Source organism: Periplaneta americana, chromosome 14 (genome assembly GCF_040183065.1).
Source record: "Periplaneta americana isolate PAMFEO1 chromosome 14, P.americana_PAMFEO1_priV1, whole genome shotgun sequence".
NCBI lineage: Eukaryota > Metazoa > Arthropoda > Insecta > Blattodea > Blattidae > Periplaneta > Periplaneta americana.
In genome coordinates this window covers 118,007,103-118,025,340 of record NC_091130.1, presented here as the reverse complement: position 1 = coordinate 118,025,340, position 18,238 = coordinate 118,007,103, and the positions used below count along the sequence as shown (strand labels likewise).

The 18,238-nt window shown below is 35.2% G+C and overlaps 1 protein-coding gene across 1 annotated transcript in view; it reads left to right on the top strand.

The window, feature by feature from the left end:
- The first annotated feature begins 28 nt into the window (after nt 1–28).
- Nucleotides 29–18,238, top strand: part of LOC138713703 (protein lifeguard 1-like) — a 53,525-nt gene continuing 35,315 nt past the window's right edge. Inside the window, exons 1-2 of the mRNA XM_069846002.1 lie at nt 29–214; nt 2,250–2,316. Coding sequence (XP_069702103.1) covers nt 2,262–2,316 — 55 coding nt within the window. The 5' untranslated portion in view covers nt 29–214; nt 2,250–2,261. The remainder of the gene's footprint in view (nt 215–2,249; nt 2,317–18,238) is intronic.

Sequence of the window (18,238 nt, the reverse complement as noted above, 5' to 3'; positions counted from 1 at the left end):
GTAAATGATGGTACACGACATGTTGGAAACCCTTGATACATCTGAGCGCAGGCGTTGATGTGACGCCAAATATCTGGCCAGAGTGTCTGTAATTTCTGGACAATTCCAGACTATTTAGGGAAGTGAAAAGGAGAACTTGGTGCTAATATTTATCAGTGAAATTAGATCAGTATAAAATAGTTTCAGCAGTCATACCTGACAACTGTCAAGTAACGTAAGTATATAAAATGAGGATATTATTGTTGCACAATATTTATTGATCCTCCATAGTAATAATTTTGTGACATTGATGACTCAACCGCGAATGGTGCGACACTCTGCCAGGTATAATATTGTTATCGTTGCAGTTTCTGACAGTGGCAGTGTTTTGACAAAATAAGTGTACTTGTTGTTGAGTGGTTTTATGATTCTTGTTACTTACATTTAATGAATGTACGTACTAAAGTCAGAACTTTTCGTAATGAACATATTCCCATAACCTTGCAGTGTATTATCCGTTTCTTCCCCTACTGGCGTTCGCTATATTGCGATTTATCCCTGTTTTACATTGGAAATATAATTTTAGTAAAAGTTGTATGTATAGTAAGTAGAAGTCATTCGTTGCAGATCGGTAAGACAGAGCACCGCCGCTATATAAAGCAAGAATTCATATTATCTCTTGGAATACTTATATCTTTGTTGATTTTAAGGATAAACGGTCCCGGATAAACTGAATAGTGTGAATTACTATACCTTACCGACTCTTATAATATAAGAACAATCTTTGAAGGTACAGCAATGCGACTTGCACTCCATTTTAAATACTTTATGAGATACTGAGGTCTAATGTTTAGGTAACATTAAATACGGTACATTTTCAATGCCTAATGCAGACAGTCGCCAGTTTTTCAATTACGTTTATTCCAGTAATCAAATCCGAAGTTTCGTGAATTGAAGTAGGTCCCAGGAAATAAGACCCATGGGCTATATCATTGCATCATTTTTTCACATTTATTTCTAAGAAACTTATTCGCATAGTGTAGGTAAAGTTACAAGTCTGAGATGATTCCTATTGGCATTTGAGTATAAGACATAATATATTTATGCCTTATTATTAAAGAGGTAGTCTACATTTTCCTTGCGGCACATTTGCACAGTGGTTTGGAAATTCGTTTATATTGATGTATCTTCTACATGTTACGTTATATGGGGTGTAGCTACTAATAATTCAGTGAGACAATAGACTAGGGTATTGTGAATAAGTGGTGCTCTGCCTTTTGGTTGCGGTTTTCGGTTGCGATTGTTTTTCTTTCTGGTAATTATGCAGAAAGGAACAGCCAAGCAGCCGAGGTATGTGACAAAGTTAGTAAGTTAATTGAGGAGATATATAGCCTAAGTAACTAGCCTACTAACCTTGTCACTTAGCTCGCCTCATATCACTTAACTAGCCCCTCAACTAACTCAATAACCTTGTCACAAACCTCGGCCGTTTAGGGATAGTTAAGTGACATAAGGGCGAGTTATAACTTATGACAAGGTTAGTGAGTTAGTTGAGGGGATAGTTAAGTGACATGAGGCGAGGTATGTGACAGGGTTAAGTAGTCTACTTACTTAAAATTATATCCCCTCCATTAACCCACTAACATTGTCACATAACCTCGGCCGCTTGGCCTTTACTATTTACATAATTATCTTTCTTTGTGATAATCTTAGTCAAACCAGTTACCGTACTAATTATGGCTAGCTGCGAAATTGACAGAGACGATTAACTATGTCATTGTAGTTTTATCCAGAATTAATATTATCACAGTACTCTACATAGGCCTGCAAAGGAAATTTGGCAGTGAGAAGTAGGAGTCCTAATGGATACTCATATAGTGCAGAAAATGTAAGGAAATGAGCGATCTCCTCTGCCAATTTGGATAATAGTAAACATAGGCTAATTAGTACCAGTAACCGTTTGGCTAAGATCACTTTTTTTCCCTTTTCTTTGCTTGTTTGTTTGTTTCTTTTCTTTTGTCGTTTTTTTTTTAATACACACTTGGTGAATTTCGTGTGCAAGTAAATCCATTTGTTACTGAAAACTATGGATCCTTGATAGGGTTTGAGACTCGGTCAGTTCCATTCAAAGTCACAGTATGATATTGGCTGAAAGTCGCTTCTTGTGAATTATGAATTTTCATTTGTTTCTTAATCATCAATTCAGGTTGTTGTGTTTGTGTTATAAGTCTAACGAGCCAATTTTGTTTTGTGTCTTGTCACTTTTGCAGTCTCTCAACCAGATGACTACGTGGCAGCAAAATCCACCACCTGCAGGCTTCTACCCAGGACAACAAGGTTTATACAAATAACTTGTCAAACTATTATTTTAAAACACGTGCTTTTCCTTTCTGTTACGTGCTTTTTGTTTCCTTGCTCATAACTTAAGAGTTCGTCACGCATTTCACTCAATGTATTACCCTTATGTTTATCTGAATTCATATATTCCTATATTTGCGGATGTTGGTATTATACCGTCCTTCAAATTTCTCTTCAGTTATAGTTTTCCATATTCTTTATGGATTGGATTGGATGTAGTCGATGGGTTGCATAACATTCTTTGAATTAAATTGATTGCGAGGAAGAAAATCTGAACATATGAATATTTTTAAAATGTTTAATTAAATTTAGGGCTCCTACAAAACATCTTTCCGGTTTCGAATACATGTAATTTACGTTCTATGAATCTGAGGTGCATGAAAATAGTACCAATGGAAAGAGAAACTCAAAAAGTTTAGTTCATCACCTTAAAGATGTTCAATGTGTCCCCCCTTGGTAACACGGCACACATCAAGCCTATAGTCAAGTTCCACGTAGGTACATGGATTTTCCAACCCCCAGACTCTGAGGTTATGTCTGTTCTGCTTACCAGAAAGATGAAAAGTGGCTTCGTCAGAAAACACCACGGAATGAATAAATTCATTATCGTTTTCAATTAAAGTCTGCATACTTATGCAGAAATTTCTTCGTAGCACTTTGTCCTCTGATTTTAGGGCTTGCAGCAACTATAGTCAGTATGGATGAAATCGCAACCACTTGCAAAGAATCTTGCTTTAAAATCAGTGTACCATTTACGGATTGCAGGCCCACTGGGTGGATCTGCACCAAATTTTGTTCGGTAATGCTGTTGCACATTAATAACTGACTGGTACACATGAAAATTAAGCGTTTCTCTCCTCTATAGCAGCCATTTCGCCTCTGCAATGAACAAATTTGTTTATGTTATGAGACATTGTTACCAACTAGGAAAACAATGTTGTCACAACTAAACTTTTTGAGTTTCTCTTTCCATTGGTCCTATTTTTCATGCACCTCAGTTTCATAGAATGTAAATTATGTGTGTTCGAAACCAGAAAGGTCTTTTGTAGGAGCCCTGTAGCAAAAATGTTTCTAGTATAAGTATATAGTTCTAAATAAGAACTGAAATAAGGAGAGTTTAAATCAGTATCAATTTTAGTTTTCTCTTTAGGCTTCATTTGGTACTTATGACAGAAGTGACAGTGACATGCAGGTGTTCTGTAAAATTTCTGTGAATTTCATTTTAGAACTGCAGTTATTCTTTCCATATCTTTATAAGACTCCAAAGTGTCTGTAATTTACAACTATACTGAATTGAAAACCCTGAGCTCAGATAAAAGAAATGATTTTATATCAGTGATGAGTGACACCATGTACACTTTTGAGAACAAAATTTTTTTGATCTTGTGGCTAGATATCTGGACTTGAAGTGCGATTGGCACCTAAAATTGAATCGGTCATTTTGAAAAGGGATCATCTCCACTTTTTTTCTTTAATTTTGCAGAAGAAGTAAAAAACTATTTTAAGTCTTTTATAATGCAAAAAAGTAAAAGAATAATTTTGTATGTATCATTAAAGGACATTAGACATGTATTAAAAAGTACATAAAATCATTGTTGGTCATACAGGATGTCCAGTGAAATTATTTTTCTTTTGAGAGATGACCCATTTTCAAAATGAATCTGAATTTGTGAAGGATTAAGTCCACTTTTATAATTTAAACTTGTATTTTTATGGAAACTAAATTTAAAAAACACAAATAGCACTGTCTAAAAGAACATATACCGGTAATAGGCAAAATAATTGTGAGGAAAGCTACAATTGTGTGCGTGCATATGAAAAGGTACCATTTGGCAGCTTTCTAGTTTCAAATATAGACAGTGATTTGAGCATGATCCGGTTGACACAGGACTTCAATATTTATACAGTTTATTGCTTAGGATGTGATCATACCAAAGGCGTAAAAAAAATCTACCAGTTTGAATACTCCTCTGTTTTTTAAAGATTACATCTGAAATTAGAAGCTGCTAAGTGGTCCTTTTCCATATGCAGGAACACAATTGTAGAAGTCTTTGTAGTTGGCTAGAATGTACTGGTAGAGCTCCTGATGTTCTCTATTTCTTGATATTGCTAGAAAGTTTTTCTCTGTAGACAGGGTTGTTTTCTGGATCTGGCATGAACAGCGAGAAGCCTTCTCGTGCTTGTTTCTTCAAGAAAAAATCTTTTTATACCATACTGTCAGTATAAGGCTTGTCTGTCACAACTCCTGATTCTTCACTGGTAAAACATTCATAATAGTTGTTCACTGCAAAGAACACTTCTTCTCTTGAGAAACTGCTCTTGTGTAACTTCGATTGGCAAGAAATTTTTAAAGAAAATAGGTCACGGAAGTTTTGAAATCAGCCACATCTCTATGTGTGGCCTGTTTTGCTTTTGAATTTGTTTATATTTGAAGTTGATTCTATAAGATTTTTATACTCTTGTGAGATATAGATCTGATCATGACGGCATATTTTCTTTTAACTGTTTTAAAATCTCGGTCACATAGGAGTGGCCCCATTGAAGGAAGTAAATTTTAAGTTTTCGAAAATCTTTCTGCTAGTACAAGAATTTGCAAAACAGTAACACAATATTGTTCTGGTTCTGCCCCAGACAACGATCACAGAACAAGTGGAGTTCAACTTTATTTCGAATGTCCTTCAAATAGTTATTCAACAAACTGCATATTTCATTAGGGCCTTTGTGACTTTTCTCTTCCTGGTAAGAGTAAAATGTAGCTTTTTCGGTTTTGAATTTATGAATTCAGAACTTGTTGATCCAGAGCTGCTGGTAATAAATTACTTCCTGCAAAGGTAAAAATGGGAGAAAAGGGTTCTGCATATAATCAAAACCTAATGCTGCTACTTTCCCACTTCCATTGCATAGTGATCTTTCTGAGTCTATTTTGTTGAAAAATTTGCTAGCTCTTCACTTATGGACTGTGTGTTTAGCAACCACAGTTCACTTTGCATTCTCCTTAAAGATAAGGGTCTTTATTTTGTCTCTAAGTTCTTCACATTTTGAACAGACTTCTGTTTGGGGACGATGGAAGGACAAATTGAAACTTTCGCGAAAATACTTGAGGAAAAATTTGTGTTAGCCTTCCCGAAAATCGTCTCAAAATGTGTCAGCTAACAGTTACAAAATGACTGACTATTGTGATATCTGTAACATGCTTGTATTCAAGAAAGTGTTAGTAGTGAAGTGATCCTAAAACTATAAAATTACTAAATTTATGCAGGTGATCAAGTAATGGAGGAAAAATCTTGAAGTTGCAATTTAGTACTTTACATTACATTGAATTGACTGTAGTGTGGTTGAAAATCAATCTTTTCCAGTTAAGTTATTGAGGATCCAATCCCACCACTAGTAGAAGTCGTTTTTCCTCCTCTTTTCATTTGTTTGTATACGTGCCATTTGGAGGTCTTCAGACCGCTATAGTTTTTCCAAGACTTTGGGTTAGAGGATGTGTCTTTCTCAGGGTCCAGAGCAGAGTCTTTTGTAGCTTAGGAAGCTACACCCACAAAACCACTCTTTGGACCCTTAGTCCAAGCAAGTGACTTCTAGACATCTCCTCCACAACTTGATAGACTCAAACTTGAGCAGGACATTGTCTTCGAGCATCCCAATTACAACTTCCACACAGCATCTGAGAATTCCAGGAATTGCTCCTCAGTAAATCCCTCATACTGCCTGCCATCTCGAAAGACTGTGGTAAGACTGGCCATAGATTGTCGCCTCTACCTCCTTGTAGTTGTTCAGTGGCATGATGTGCCTTAGGTGGAGTGTTTCTAAGTCATGGTCTTTTCACTTCGGCACCGCTTTGCTACTGTAAGCCTCATCTACAGTTTCCTGTTTTTCAGGTCTTTTAGATGTTTAAGGTTGAAGCAGAGAATTAGCAGTTTCAGAGTTATGGTTGCAAATTTTGCCACCTCCTCCCTCCGCACCAGCTTCTGAAGCTTTCTCCCCCTTACTTTTGCTCCATAAATTACAGGTCTCTTTCTTACCCATAAGGTTTCACAGGACCTCATTGTGGAGAGTTGAGAGATGGTAGGAAAGATACCTCTGACCCGAAAATTCACTTGATACAAGGCACTTGTTGATAATCACGCGACACAAAATTAGAACTTTACCCAAGTCTAGATAGTTATTAAAAATACAGAAATGTAACCTCATGGAAATGGTTTCATTAAACCAGAGATAAGCAACAGCAGTGACGAAAGATGACTGATGTTACATGTGAAGCATAAGAAGGTGATTTCCACAGATAAATTAGCTGTCGACAGCTCAGATAAATTTAAAAGACGAAAATGGTAATTCCGAATTAAGTGCCACTGGAATGAAAAGGACAGTACTTTCAAACAATTGGCCTTACCTTAATATGAAGTACCGGTATATGTTAAAGTTATTTATTAAAGGACTTTTAGCAGTAATATGCCATTCCAGCTCATACTGGCCCAATTCGACCACTGAGTCTATTACATGACTATATTTAGGAATAAATGACAGATGATTATGATTTGTGGTTTTAATTGCAATATCCGTATTCATTTTTGAGCAGTTTATAATTTGGAAAATGTATTTGAAGCTAAATCATAAATAGAAAATGTTTATAATCTTGTGATAGAAGAAACATCATCTTAATACATAGTTCTAGCCAGTGAAATAGATAATTGTCTAAATGTATAATGTTTTAAAAAGCTGTCAATAGAATTGCATGCCTAACCAGTACTTTGACGCATTTAGAGAAACATAGGGCTCCCCCCCCCCCTCCTCACCCTTATACCTGGAATATGTGTACCTAGTGTCTGGCAACACTGCTCAGTGCTGTAATTGGTTTTCTTTCATGTGCTTTTTAATTTTTGCTCGTGAATTAACAATAGTCAGCAAGCATGCTGTATACAGGGTGTATCTAAATTGGTGTCAAATATTTCGGGGACACCAAAACATTACAAAAGTTCATATGAACATTGGTCTCAAAATAATTTACTTCAGAGTTACAAGACAAAATTTAATGTTACAAAAATCGCTCGAAGTGGCTTCCTTCTGCTTCGATGTGTCCCCTAAACCTGCGTTACATGTTCTGGTGTACTCTGTTGAAAATTCCTGGAGTGTTTCGTATTTCGTGAAATCCAGTTTGGATACCCTCTCAGAATATCAACATTAAGTACAGGAGTTGCATAAACCAGGGACTTTAAATGTCCCCAGACGAAATCCATTGGATTCAAATCAGGCGATCGAGCAGGCCATGCAATGAATCCCCTTCAACCAATACATCTTTGGGGAATTACAAACTATCAGACTGAAATGAGCTGGAGCAGCATCGTGTTAAAACACATTCGTTGGATGACATCCAGAAGCACATCATCAATTAAATGATGCAAATCATTTCGTTCTGTTCACTCACAGAATACATTTTCTTCTGATTTCTTCGCTCTACAAAATACAAACAAACAAAAAACCACCAAACAATCAGTGGTCAATGAAGGGACAAATCCTTTAATAACTCCCTAACGAATGGTTTTCGTACCCATGTTCTTATTAACTTTTTTAATTGTTTTGATGTTAGGAACACGTCCCCGAAATATTTGACACCAATTTAGATACACCCTGTATATTGTCTTTCAGTTTGTGGTATATCCTTACTAAATCTCTCCCTAAGCTCATTGGCCACAACTTCAAGGTTCAGTAGAAAGAAATCCAGATGAAAATGCAGAAAATAAATTTACAGGGACATACTGCACCCTATTACCACAAATACCAATACCGTATCTCCACCAATTGAATATAGCTGTCTGCTCAAAATTTCCAGTTGAGTTTTTGATTGCATTACCGTGCCACTTTTCTAGTTTCGAAGATTTTTTTTTTTCTTTGAGCGGTGGGTCTTCAGTGATTGTAGATTTGAAGATCGGTGAAAATGCCTTCTTTAAATGTTGCTGCACTGAATCACAGAAACTTCCTTCTTTTCAAATGTGTTTAAAAAGTGCTAATTATATCATAATACATTATGCTTAATAATGTTCAAATAGTATAGATCATTTAGCATTTATCCAGTGTGCATCACAAGGAGGTAATCTAATTACAAATCATTTGTTCTTAACAGAGTAGTTCAGACAGTTTAGTAGAAATAAATGGAATTTAACTTTTTAAAAAATAATTTGAAAAATCGCACTACACAAGGAAAAACACTGTAACTCACTTTTCACAATTTTACTGGGTAGCAAAAACAAAGGACTCTCAGGATTTGATCACAACTTTTTTAACTTGCTTATTTTAACATTAATAATTAATATTTGGTGATAATTTTACATTTGAAGATTTGTAAATATTTTTATTATAGCATCAAATGTCTTAGTGTCGCTCATTTTTCTGAGTTGCGGTGTTTTTATGTGTTTTTCTGGTTAACGTAACTAGAAACTAATTTTATTCTTACTTAAAAAAATGAGAAATATACTGTATAAATGCAGATTTTTAATACAATTTTCATCAGAATCTCAAGGATATGTGAACAGACAACAGTATTATACTGAACTTCAGTAAACATTAGGATAATCTAATTATAATAATTTATTAATAAACTATTTTAACTCTGTTTTATAATATATGAATCATGTTTCAAATACAAAGTCACATAGTTGCACAACAATGTTGGATAGTGAGTAATGAAATTTACAGCAGGCTTTGATAGTGCTGTCTTATCATTTTGTACAAGTCTTCTTCAGAGTGACATTACTAGCTGGTTGCTATGTGTGTTTCAGATGGTATCGTAGAATGAATGATAAGGAACATAAATTTTCCTGCCGTACAAACGGATTTGAGATCCTTTTATTTTGCAGTTGAGATAGGGATTTCTTCGAAGTAAGCTTGTCACACAAAAACTGATGTACTGGTAGCCTTTTTGAATGCTCTGTCATGGATTTGAACATACCATAATTCCCCCCCCCCCCCCACAAACAGCAATTTTTTTTAATTTAGGCCAAACAGCTTTCCCACTATTGACTTAATGGACCAATTCTTGGTATTAACTTTGTGCTTGAAACCAAACAAATCACTCTGGTCCATTTTCTTTACTATGTATGGTTTCTCAATGACTTTAATATATGTCACTAACATGTACCATTCTTGTGGTGTGAAAATCAGTGATTCTTGTTTTCTCCTTTCAGTAAGGAAATAGATAGATCTAGTCGCTCTCATTCTGGGTATGGTCTTCTCCAAAAATTTGTGTAAAATATCAGTCTGATAATGCTCTGATCCATACTTGTGATAGGTAAATGCATGCCTATTTCTGTTTTGACCACTGTAGTTATCTGGGTATAGGATTACTTTATTTTTTTCCTTTACCCTTTTGTTTTCCAATGAGATAACAAAAATCTCGCAACTTAATTTTCCCCATGCTAGCTGCTGTTTTATAACCATATGTAATAGTAACTATCTCTATTTTCCAGTCATATAGGCCTACTATTAAATTGTACGTGCTTAACTTCCTTTTATAGTGGAAAATACTTAGATCATACATAGGGGTTTGTAGAATCTTCTGGATATCAAAAACTACACATACAATAATTCTGAAAACCTGGAGCACACTATCTGGAGAGAAAGACCTAATTCAAAAGTACTGGAGAGCAAGAGTGCTAATGGCTTCATTGTCAAATGCCAGGCATTATACAACAACAACATAATTCTGAATTACTTTCATGGGACTTTTGTTTGTCCCGTTATTTTTTCATTCCTTGCAAGATCTTTGTTTTTCCTAATTCGTAATTCTTGTTCTTGTTTATTCATTTTAAAATAGGTTATTGTAAATTCCCCTTTACATAGGCCTAATATGCCTTTTAGATTGTTTCTTCAGATAATGAGAAAACTTTTGGTATTGAATCAGCAATAAAATTATGGAGTTAAATAATGAGTCATCTGTCTTAGGCCTGAAAAACTGACATATATCAAGGTAAAATTTAATAATACTGTTGAACTTTCGTGAAATAACATCATATCTCAACATATGATTCTTTTCCATGGTAAAATCAATTACTTTTGAGATAAGATAAAAAACAACTGCTTTTAACATATAGGAACTAATGAAGATAATTGAACGATAATTGCTATATGTCCTCTGATTGAGGTTCTAGCTGATATGTACATCTATTATCAGACAGTACATCTCACTTGATATGTGTCAAGAGGAAGAACAATTGTTTGTATGCATCTGAAGTCTGACTAGTGTAATATGTAGCTAGTTTGTGGAGGAGGAAAGGAACTTGTCACCCTATCCTATTACCCCTGACCTACTTGCCTCATACATGTTGCCTTCTTGGTATCACTTGTGAGGTTAGACCTGTTTTCGGACAGTTGAATAAATAACACCAATTCTATATGATGTAGCTTGATATTCTGTATTTTCGAACATCATAACTCAGAATGCCCCAAAAGTGAGTTACAATGCTTTTCCTTGTGCAGTGTGATATAAGGGAAATTAAAAAAAAAAACTACTAGTTATTGTTTTATATGGGTAAACCTTGGAAATGTCTTAAAACAATGAGAAAAAAAATTAACTTAAATTCTGGTTGGTGTGAACTAAATGCCACAAATCCTCAATAATGTTTCCACTATATGGTCAATATCTGTGATAATAATACATATTTCTCGTATTGTGAATTGCAGAATCCCTACATCTCTATTTGTATAATTTTTTTAGGAGACACAAAAGACTTAATATCTTCAAAAGCCTTTGGTATTTTGAAATTATTATTTTTATTATGGAAGCATAATAATAAGATCTAGTGTTTGTCAGACATGAACTTTAATTTTTGTCTTCAGTATTTTCTGGGGGTTGGGGGGAAATCTGAATTGTCTGGACATGTGAGGTTTCGGCAATTCATAACTGGTAACGATTATTTTATTCTTTAAAACCTTGTTAGGTGAAGATGGAGAGGGACTCTTTTTATCTTCTAAACAATTTGAAATATAATATATTAAGCCAAGAAACTGAAAAAAGAACATAGACATAAAAAAATGTAAAATTATGTGAATAGTATATACAATAAAAGCCCGATATAGTGTAGTCAGATTTACCGCGAATTCGTATTTAACGTGGGAAAAGTAAAAAACATAAAATATACAATACATTTGGTGGAAATAAATCTTAAAAAAAAAAATCAATGGAAAAGATAATACTGCATAGAGTGTTTCTGCAGTATAACGTGCAATTCACTATACCTTATTGCTCCAGTGAAATGTACACCAAACACTGGGCATGTGGGATTTCTACACCACTTGAAAGGCTGATGTATGGGGGAACATTACAACCATATGAAAAAGTGAATTTGAGAAAAATTGTAACTTATTGGGTTTCTGCAATTCACGATTCAAATATTGTGGCAATCAGTAATTCAAGCAAAGGACTGAACGAAATGCTAGGCATTCATCTACACAACCCTCATAGGAGAATCGGACAGAAATGAAGAAAAAATAAACTGAAAAATATGATAAATTAGAATTATTACTTTCATAAGAATTACATGGGTTTTGTTTGACAGTCTGCCCAATGTCTCTAGTTATTCAGACTATCGTTTTAAAATTGAATGTACCATGCATGACCGAGAGGAAATCAGCATAGTGCGTGGCTTATATGCCTCTCCTATTCTCAGACTTCTAAGATTTCGCTATGGTGCATAAGGTCTGTTGCCATGCCTGTTTCATTGGAAATTTCATTATTTTTTCGAGGCATAGCAACCATGTATGTTCAGTAGGATGAAAGAGAAAGGTTCATAGTATGTTGTATGTTGCGATAAAAAAAGTAGAAAATGGAATATTGGCGCATATGGAACCTCATATGCTTTCAAGAATGTACTCATTTTTTATAGTAACTGTACATAGGAGTATATACATATATACAGTAAACTAGATTCTCACTAATCAGTAATCCGGCCTCTGAATTATCAGGCCTCCTTCTAGTGTACTTCCTGTCACTTCTGCTGTAATAGTTTTCATGATAAGTTGCACCGATGCCATGTGTAAAGCCTCGTCTCCACCGATAAACATTTAACAACAACATGTTGAATTTAACATGTATATGGACATTTCAAGTCTCAAATGATTTAACATGTTGACTGAGTATGTTGAAGTTAAAACTTTTAACATGTTGGCGTGTTTTCCAGCAGCAATGGAAACATGTCAAGTCAGTTCACTAGCTTGTACAGCATCGGCTCTGTTCGGAAAAGTTCGTACAGTTTCCATAGCAACAACTAACTTCCTATTTTCTGGCGTGTATCTTAATTATTTTGTGTTGGCTGTAAGTTGTTCGAAATGGAATGGACGAAAGAAAATATGTTAGAATAAAATTGATTAATGCACTGATGGAAAGGCCTTGTTTGTGGGATGTGTCTGCAAAAGAATACAGAAACAAAACAAAGGAGGTCGACTGTTTTAGAGAACTGGAATTATTATTTAACTGTTCTCGAGAACACAACAGAGAGTTTTCGCACCCTCGTCTTATGCTAAACGTTAATGCTATGTTGACGTCAGTAATGGTCGTATTTGGTGACGTATGTTAACATTTGCAAAACTTCGTAAAGAATCATATCTTATTACCACAGTCTAGTACATACGGTCACGAAGCTCAATACATAGGGAATATGCATCCAATGACAGTTGAACTTTAGTTGCTAGCCACTAGGATCGCTACTATCGCACAGTCTGTTGTTCCTAGTACTCTCAGTTGCTAACCGCTTGGAGCATTGTATCGCGAGAAATGCAAAAAAAAATCACCTCAAGCTTTGTGACTATGTACTAGACTGTGATATTATCTCCTCCTTTAACATTTATCATGTTGTAAGTCCTATGATAGTCAATCAATCGCACTGTAATTTTTGTAATTGAGATGAAATGGCAGCTCTGAATTATGTGTCTTTCTTTGATATAACAGGAACTACTTTTGCAGCACTTTATTAAAATCGTGTTTTGACATTCTTGGAAAGCTTTTGAATCCGAATCGATCTTCAACTTCAAGCTCATTTAGAATGTCTTTTGCATTGTGTCTTTTACTAAGATATTGCCGCACCCACATTCTCATTTTCTTCCGTTTCAAGGTCTTGTAACAGGCAATAGAGGCAATTACAAAAGCCAAATCATCATCTCAGTCCATTGTCCAAGGTTTGAAAATAAGACACTACCTGCATTAAAATCTCATAGACTGTTTATGGTGGACTAAGCAAAGAAAGTCAAGTTTAACATGTTTAACAGTGTGGACAAACTGTTAAATGAAATTAGCATTAACATGTTCAATCAACATGTTGGGATGTTAACAGTAAACAGTTTAACATTTAACATGTTGTTAAATGTTTATCAGTGGAGAGGAGGCTTTATACTGTATCACTTATTGTTTGTTGTTTAGTCAACTGTCCGAAGCCAAGTCTGAACCTCATAAATGACACTAATAAGACATCACTCATGAGGCAACTAAGCCAAGAGATACTGGGTAGGGTGGCCAATTCCTTAACCCTTCCATTGCATACATCGCTGACCAGATATATATTACACTAATCAGACTTCAGATGCATACAAACAATTGTTCTTCCTCTGACACATATCGTCAAGTGAGATGTACTGCCTAGTACATATCAACCAGAACCTCAATCAGACTGTGTTACTTATACACTTACATACATGTACACGTACCAGCCACATGTGAAACATTCTAATTTCTATTTAGAATTTCTATTTGGCGCAGTTTATAACATTAAATTTAATGACATTTTGAAGCACTCTCAGTAATCTGGCATACCTCTGTGCAAGAAATGACTGAATTAGCAGGAGTCTGCTCACATGTTATTTCTCTAATTTTTTTTAATACACTTGACTACAAGATTCCAAACAATATGGGATGAACTGTAACTAATGTCATTAATTTCAGGTGGTTATTCTTTGAGATATTTCAAACAAAACAGTTAAATACAATTTTGCTCGTTTTTGCTTCCTTTCCATGATAAAACTTGTTTATATGAAACAATTCATAGCATGTTTTGGAAAAGCTATTGATTTAATTCCCAATATGCTTAGCTGTTTTAAGATGGCAGTGTATTATGACAAAGAATTTCAATTTTGTTCTTTAAATGTGGAGAAATTTTATCCGAACAAATGTAACACTGTAAAATTCCATTTTAGAACGAAAAGTTACACTTGTTGTGATCAAATTTTTGCACATTAAAGGATAAAAAAAATTCTTTCAGTCATATATTATATAATACATTGCTCTCTTAAGCTGACTGAACATATTGGGAATTGAATCAATTGCTTTCCCAGAAATACATTGTGAAATATTTAATATAAATGAATTTTTATCTCGAAAAGGAAGCAAAAACGAGCAAAATGGTATTAAACTTCTCTGTTTGAAATATATGAAGAATAGCCCCCTGGAATTAATGACTTTACTGACAGTTCACTCTGTATATTGTACATGAAACTTTTTAACAGGTTTCTGATTTAGTAGGTAGGATGTAATGATTCATTTTTTCGTGGTTACACTTAAAATATTTCTGTTCTTTTGATGGGATAATACCACATTCGTGCTTAATTTATGTTCATATTAGCATTAATTGAGCAAGGGAATGGTTACGTTGAATGTCTTGGGCTTGTTAATTGTTGCATGTTTAAGTAGTAGTGCATGCAAGTAATTTGTGAACTACACTATTCTAAGTTCATGTCTATATTTATTTGTGATCTTATTCCCCAAGAATGCTTTAATAATGTTGTACACCTTACTTTTCTAGTATGAGATCCTAGTTTCACATTGTGTGACCTTCTTAGAGTCTGTCACTTTTGTTTTCTTGTTACTCCATAGTAATGACCTTCTAACTGTCCTGGACAATAGTTGTCATTGTGCTTTAGCTTATGCAAGACTTATTAGAAGAGAGTGAATGATAAAATTGAGACTGGAAACTAAAGAGGAATAAATGAACTAGAAATCTTTAATAAAGTGACATTGATTTAAACACCATTTATTTTATTCTTATACACTTGCCGGCATTTGATCACTTCGAAAAATTTTGTTTTATTGAATATAATGTTAGCCTTGTGTCCTAAATAATGAATTATACTGGTAATACTAATCAAACATCATGTTCCTTGTATGCACTTTCAAACTTTATCTCACATTTGCTTTATTATGACATTTTGCAATTTTTGTAATTGTTGTTATTTTTACTCATTTGAATTTCTTTCACTGTATTCAATTTTACCACTTCCACTGATGTACACGGTCAAAAAATGTTTTAGTAAACCACTAGAAACATTAAAATCTGATGTTTCTTCCTCTGGCAGTGATGACCTCTTGGAGACGTTGAGGTACACTGACCACTAAGTTCCTAATTGCTTCCTGAGGAAGATTGTTCCATTCTACCATCAGTTGTGCCCTCAGTTCAGCCAGGCCTCAATATTCTGAGACCGAAATCTTCTCCCAATCATATCTCACACGTGCTCGATGGGAGTTAAGTCAGGGCTCCTTGCTGGCCAGTCCAGAGTTTGAATTCCGACTTCTTGTAACGTGTGACTAAGTCAGGGCTCCTTGCTGGCCAGTCCAGAGTTTGAATCCCGACTTCTTGTAACATGTAACAATACGGGCGATGTGCGGTCGATCATTGTCTTGCATTAAAATGAAGTGGTTGCCTGTAAATTGTGCAAATGGTACAACATGATCCCCCAGAACTTCTTCCACGTAGCAGTGTGCAGTGAAAGAACCGCCATAAAATGTCGCAAGCTCAGTACAGGCTTCAATGTTTATACTCCCCCCCCCCCACATACACACACACACACACACACACACCATCACAGAGCCTTCCCCAAATGGTGTCGTTTGGGAGCAAGTTATGGGCGAGAATCGAGAATCCTCCACACTCTTTCTCGCCCATCTGGAGACCTCAGACAGAAGCTGCTCTCATCTGTAAACAGCACCATGCTCCAGTCCTGAATGGTCCAGTTTCGATGCTGCATCGCGAACTTGAGTCGTATTCTCCAATGCTGCCCTGTTAATAATGGGCCTGTAGCGGGGCTTCTTGAAGTAAGATTAGCCTCCTGGAGTCTTAGCCTCACGGTTCTCTCACTCACACGGACATTTGTTGCGGCCTTTAGACGATTTCTTGCCTGAACTGCTGTTGTTCTTCAGTGTCTCAAGGTTTAGAGGACAAGAAATCGGTCGTCACTGACTTTCATAATCCGTCGATGTCCAGATCCAGGACTCTTTTGCATGTCCCACGTTCATGATAACATTCTACGGCCTGCTGGACACTTCCATAAGATGCTCCTACAGCATGTGCCACATACCAAAGGCTGCGACCATCTTCGACTAAGACGATTACGCGTACAACATTTTCTCTACTTAGAGGCATTTTGACTCAATAAGGATCGAACAGGAACTGAATAAAATCGCATGGAACTCCCCTGAATTTACAAAGAACATTTTATCAGATGTTTACAGTAATTTTAAAGCTTTATTAGGGGTGAGGAACCATGTTAAAAGCCAGGGTCAGAAAACCATAAAAGTTAATGGAAGGGAAAATTATCTCTAAAAGTCAATCAATTCGGACCACATTTACCACATACTTACTAGAGAGTGATAAAAACATTTCCTTATAAAGGGAAACACCACAAAATTAAATATTCCCTTAAAATTGTATTGAAAACAAAATTTTTCAAAGTGATTCACTTTTTTTGCTGGCAAGTGTAGTATAAGTCACTGCAAAGTATAGCAGGAAGAATCATATTTGACCAGTAGAAAATATATACAATAATATAATGGACAGTCGGTGAGGCTAAGCTAGCTATCAGCATAGTGTTTATTCATGAGAGCACTGTAGACTAAATTTGATTTATTTTATAGTAGAATGTAACTACAAGAATTCATTTAATGGCTTTCATTCATAGATTTTGCTTCCTCATACAATTTTGGGAATGTCTGTCTGTGAACAGTGATTTCTCAGAGACTATGGGTTGGATTTTCGTCTTAGTATCTATGAGTCAGTTTATTGGGAATGATGCACATCAAATATAATAATGTTTAGTATGATAATAGGTTCTTATTTGGCAATCCACTTCAGGAATCAGATAATTTACTTCCTGATTTTTGTTCGTATTACGTAAAATATACTTTCAAATTAGACAGTGAAATTAGTGTCGGTGGAAACATTTCTAAGAGAGGTAAATTATTTTATATACTTATTATTTCTATTTTTTGTTGCAAATTTTTTAAAGGTCTACTTTCTTATGCCATAAGCAGTAAGGGAGAGCTACAAAACCACTTATTGTTAGGAGGATTACTGTTTTGTTGTAATAACACTATTGTGAACCACTGAAGCAAGATCTAACAGAGATTTGAAATGAAAAGGGATTTTGAATCCGATTTTCGAAAATGTAAAAATAGGCCTATTAGAAATAAGTATAATACAATATACAGTAAAACCTCCCTAAAATGAAACGCGATCATTCCAGAAATCCCCCCCCCCCGTTTTCACAGGTTTTCGTTTTACAAAGGATTGAGTTTTGGAAAAACTAAGAATAGACTACTGCAATATGCTGACTGTAGGAAGAACACAATGAAGAACACTTTGAAGTAAAAGTTCATCCCACTTACAAACTTACATTTAGCATACTCACTACTAGCACCTGTGGTTAATCACTTGTATGAGTTCTCCCACTGTTCATTGTAGTTAGTACACAGTCCTTTCTTCTTGGGATTGTAATTGCCTCACTTCTTTTCAATTTTGAAGGCATTTCTTCTGCAACATTGACTGATTTAGTACAGCACAGCAAAGCTGTACAGTATAAGTGTTATTTAGCAGTACACGTGGCCCAAACAAACAAAACTACCACCAGATCTGGAGGAAAACTTAACAAC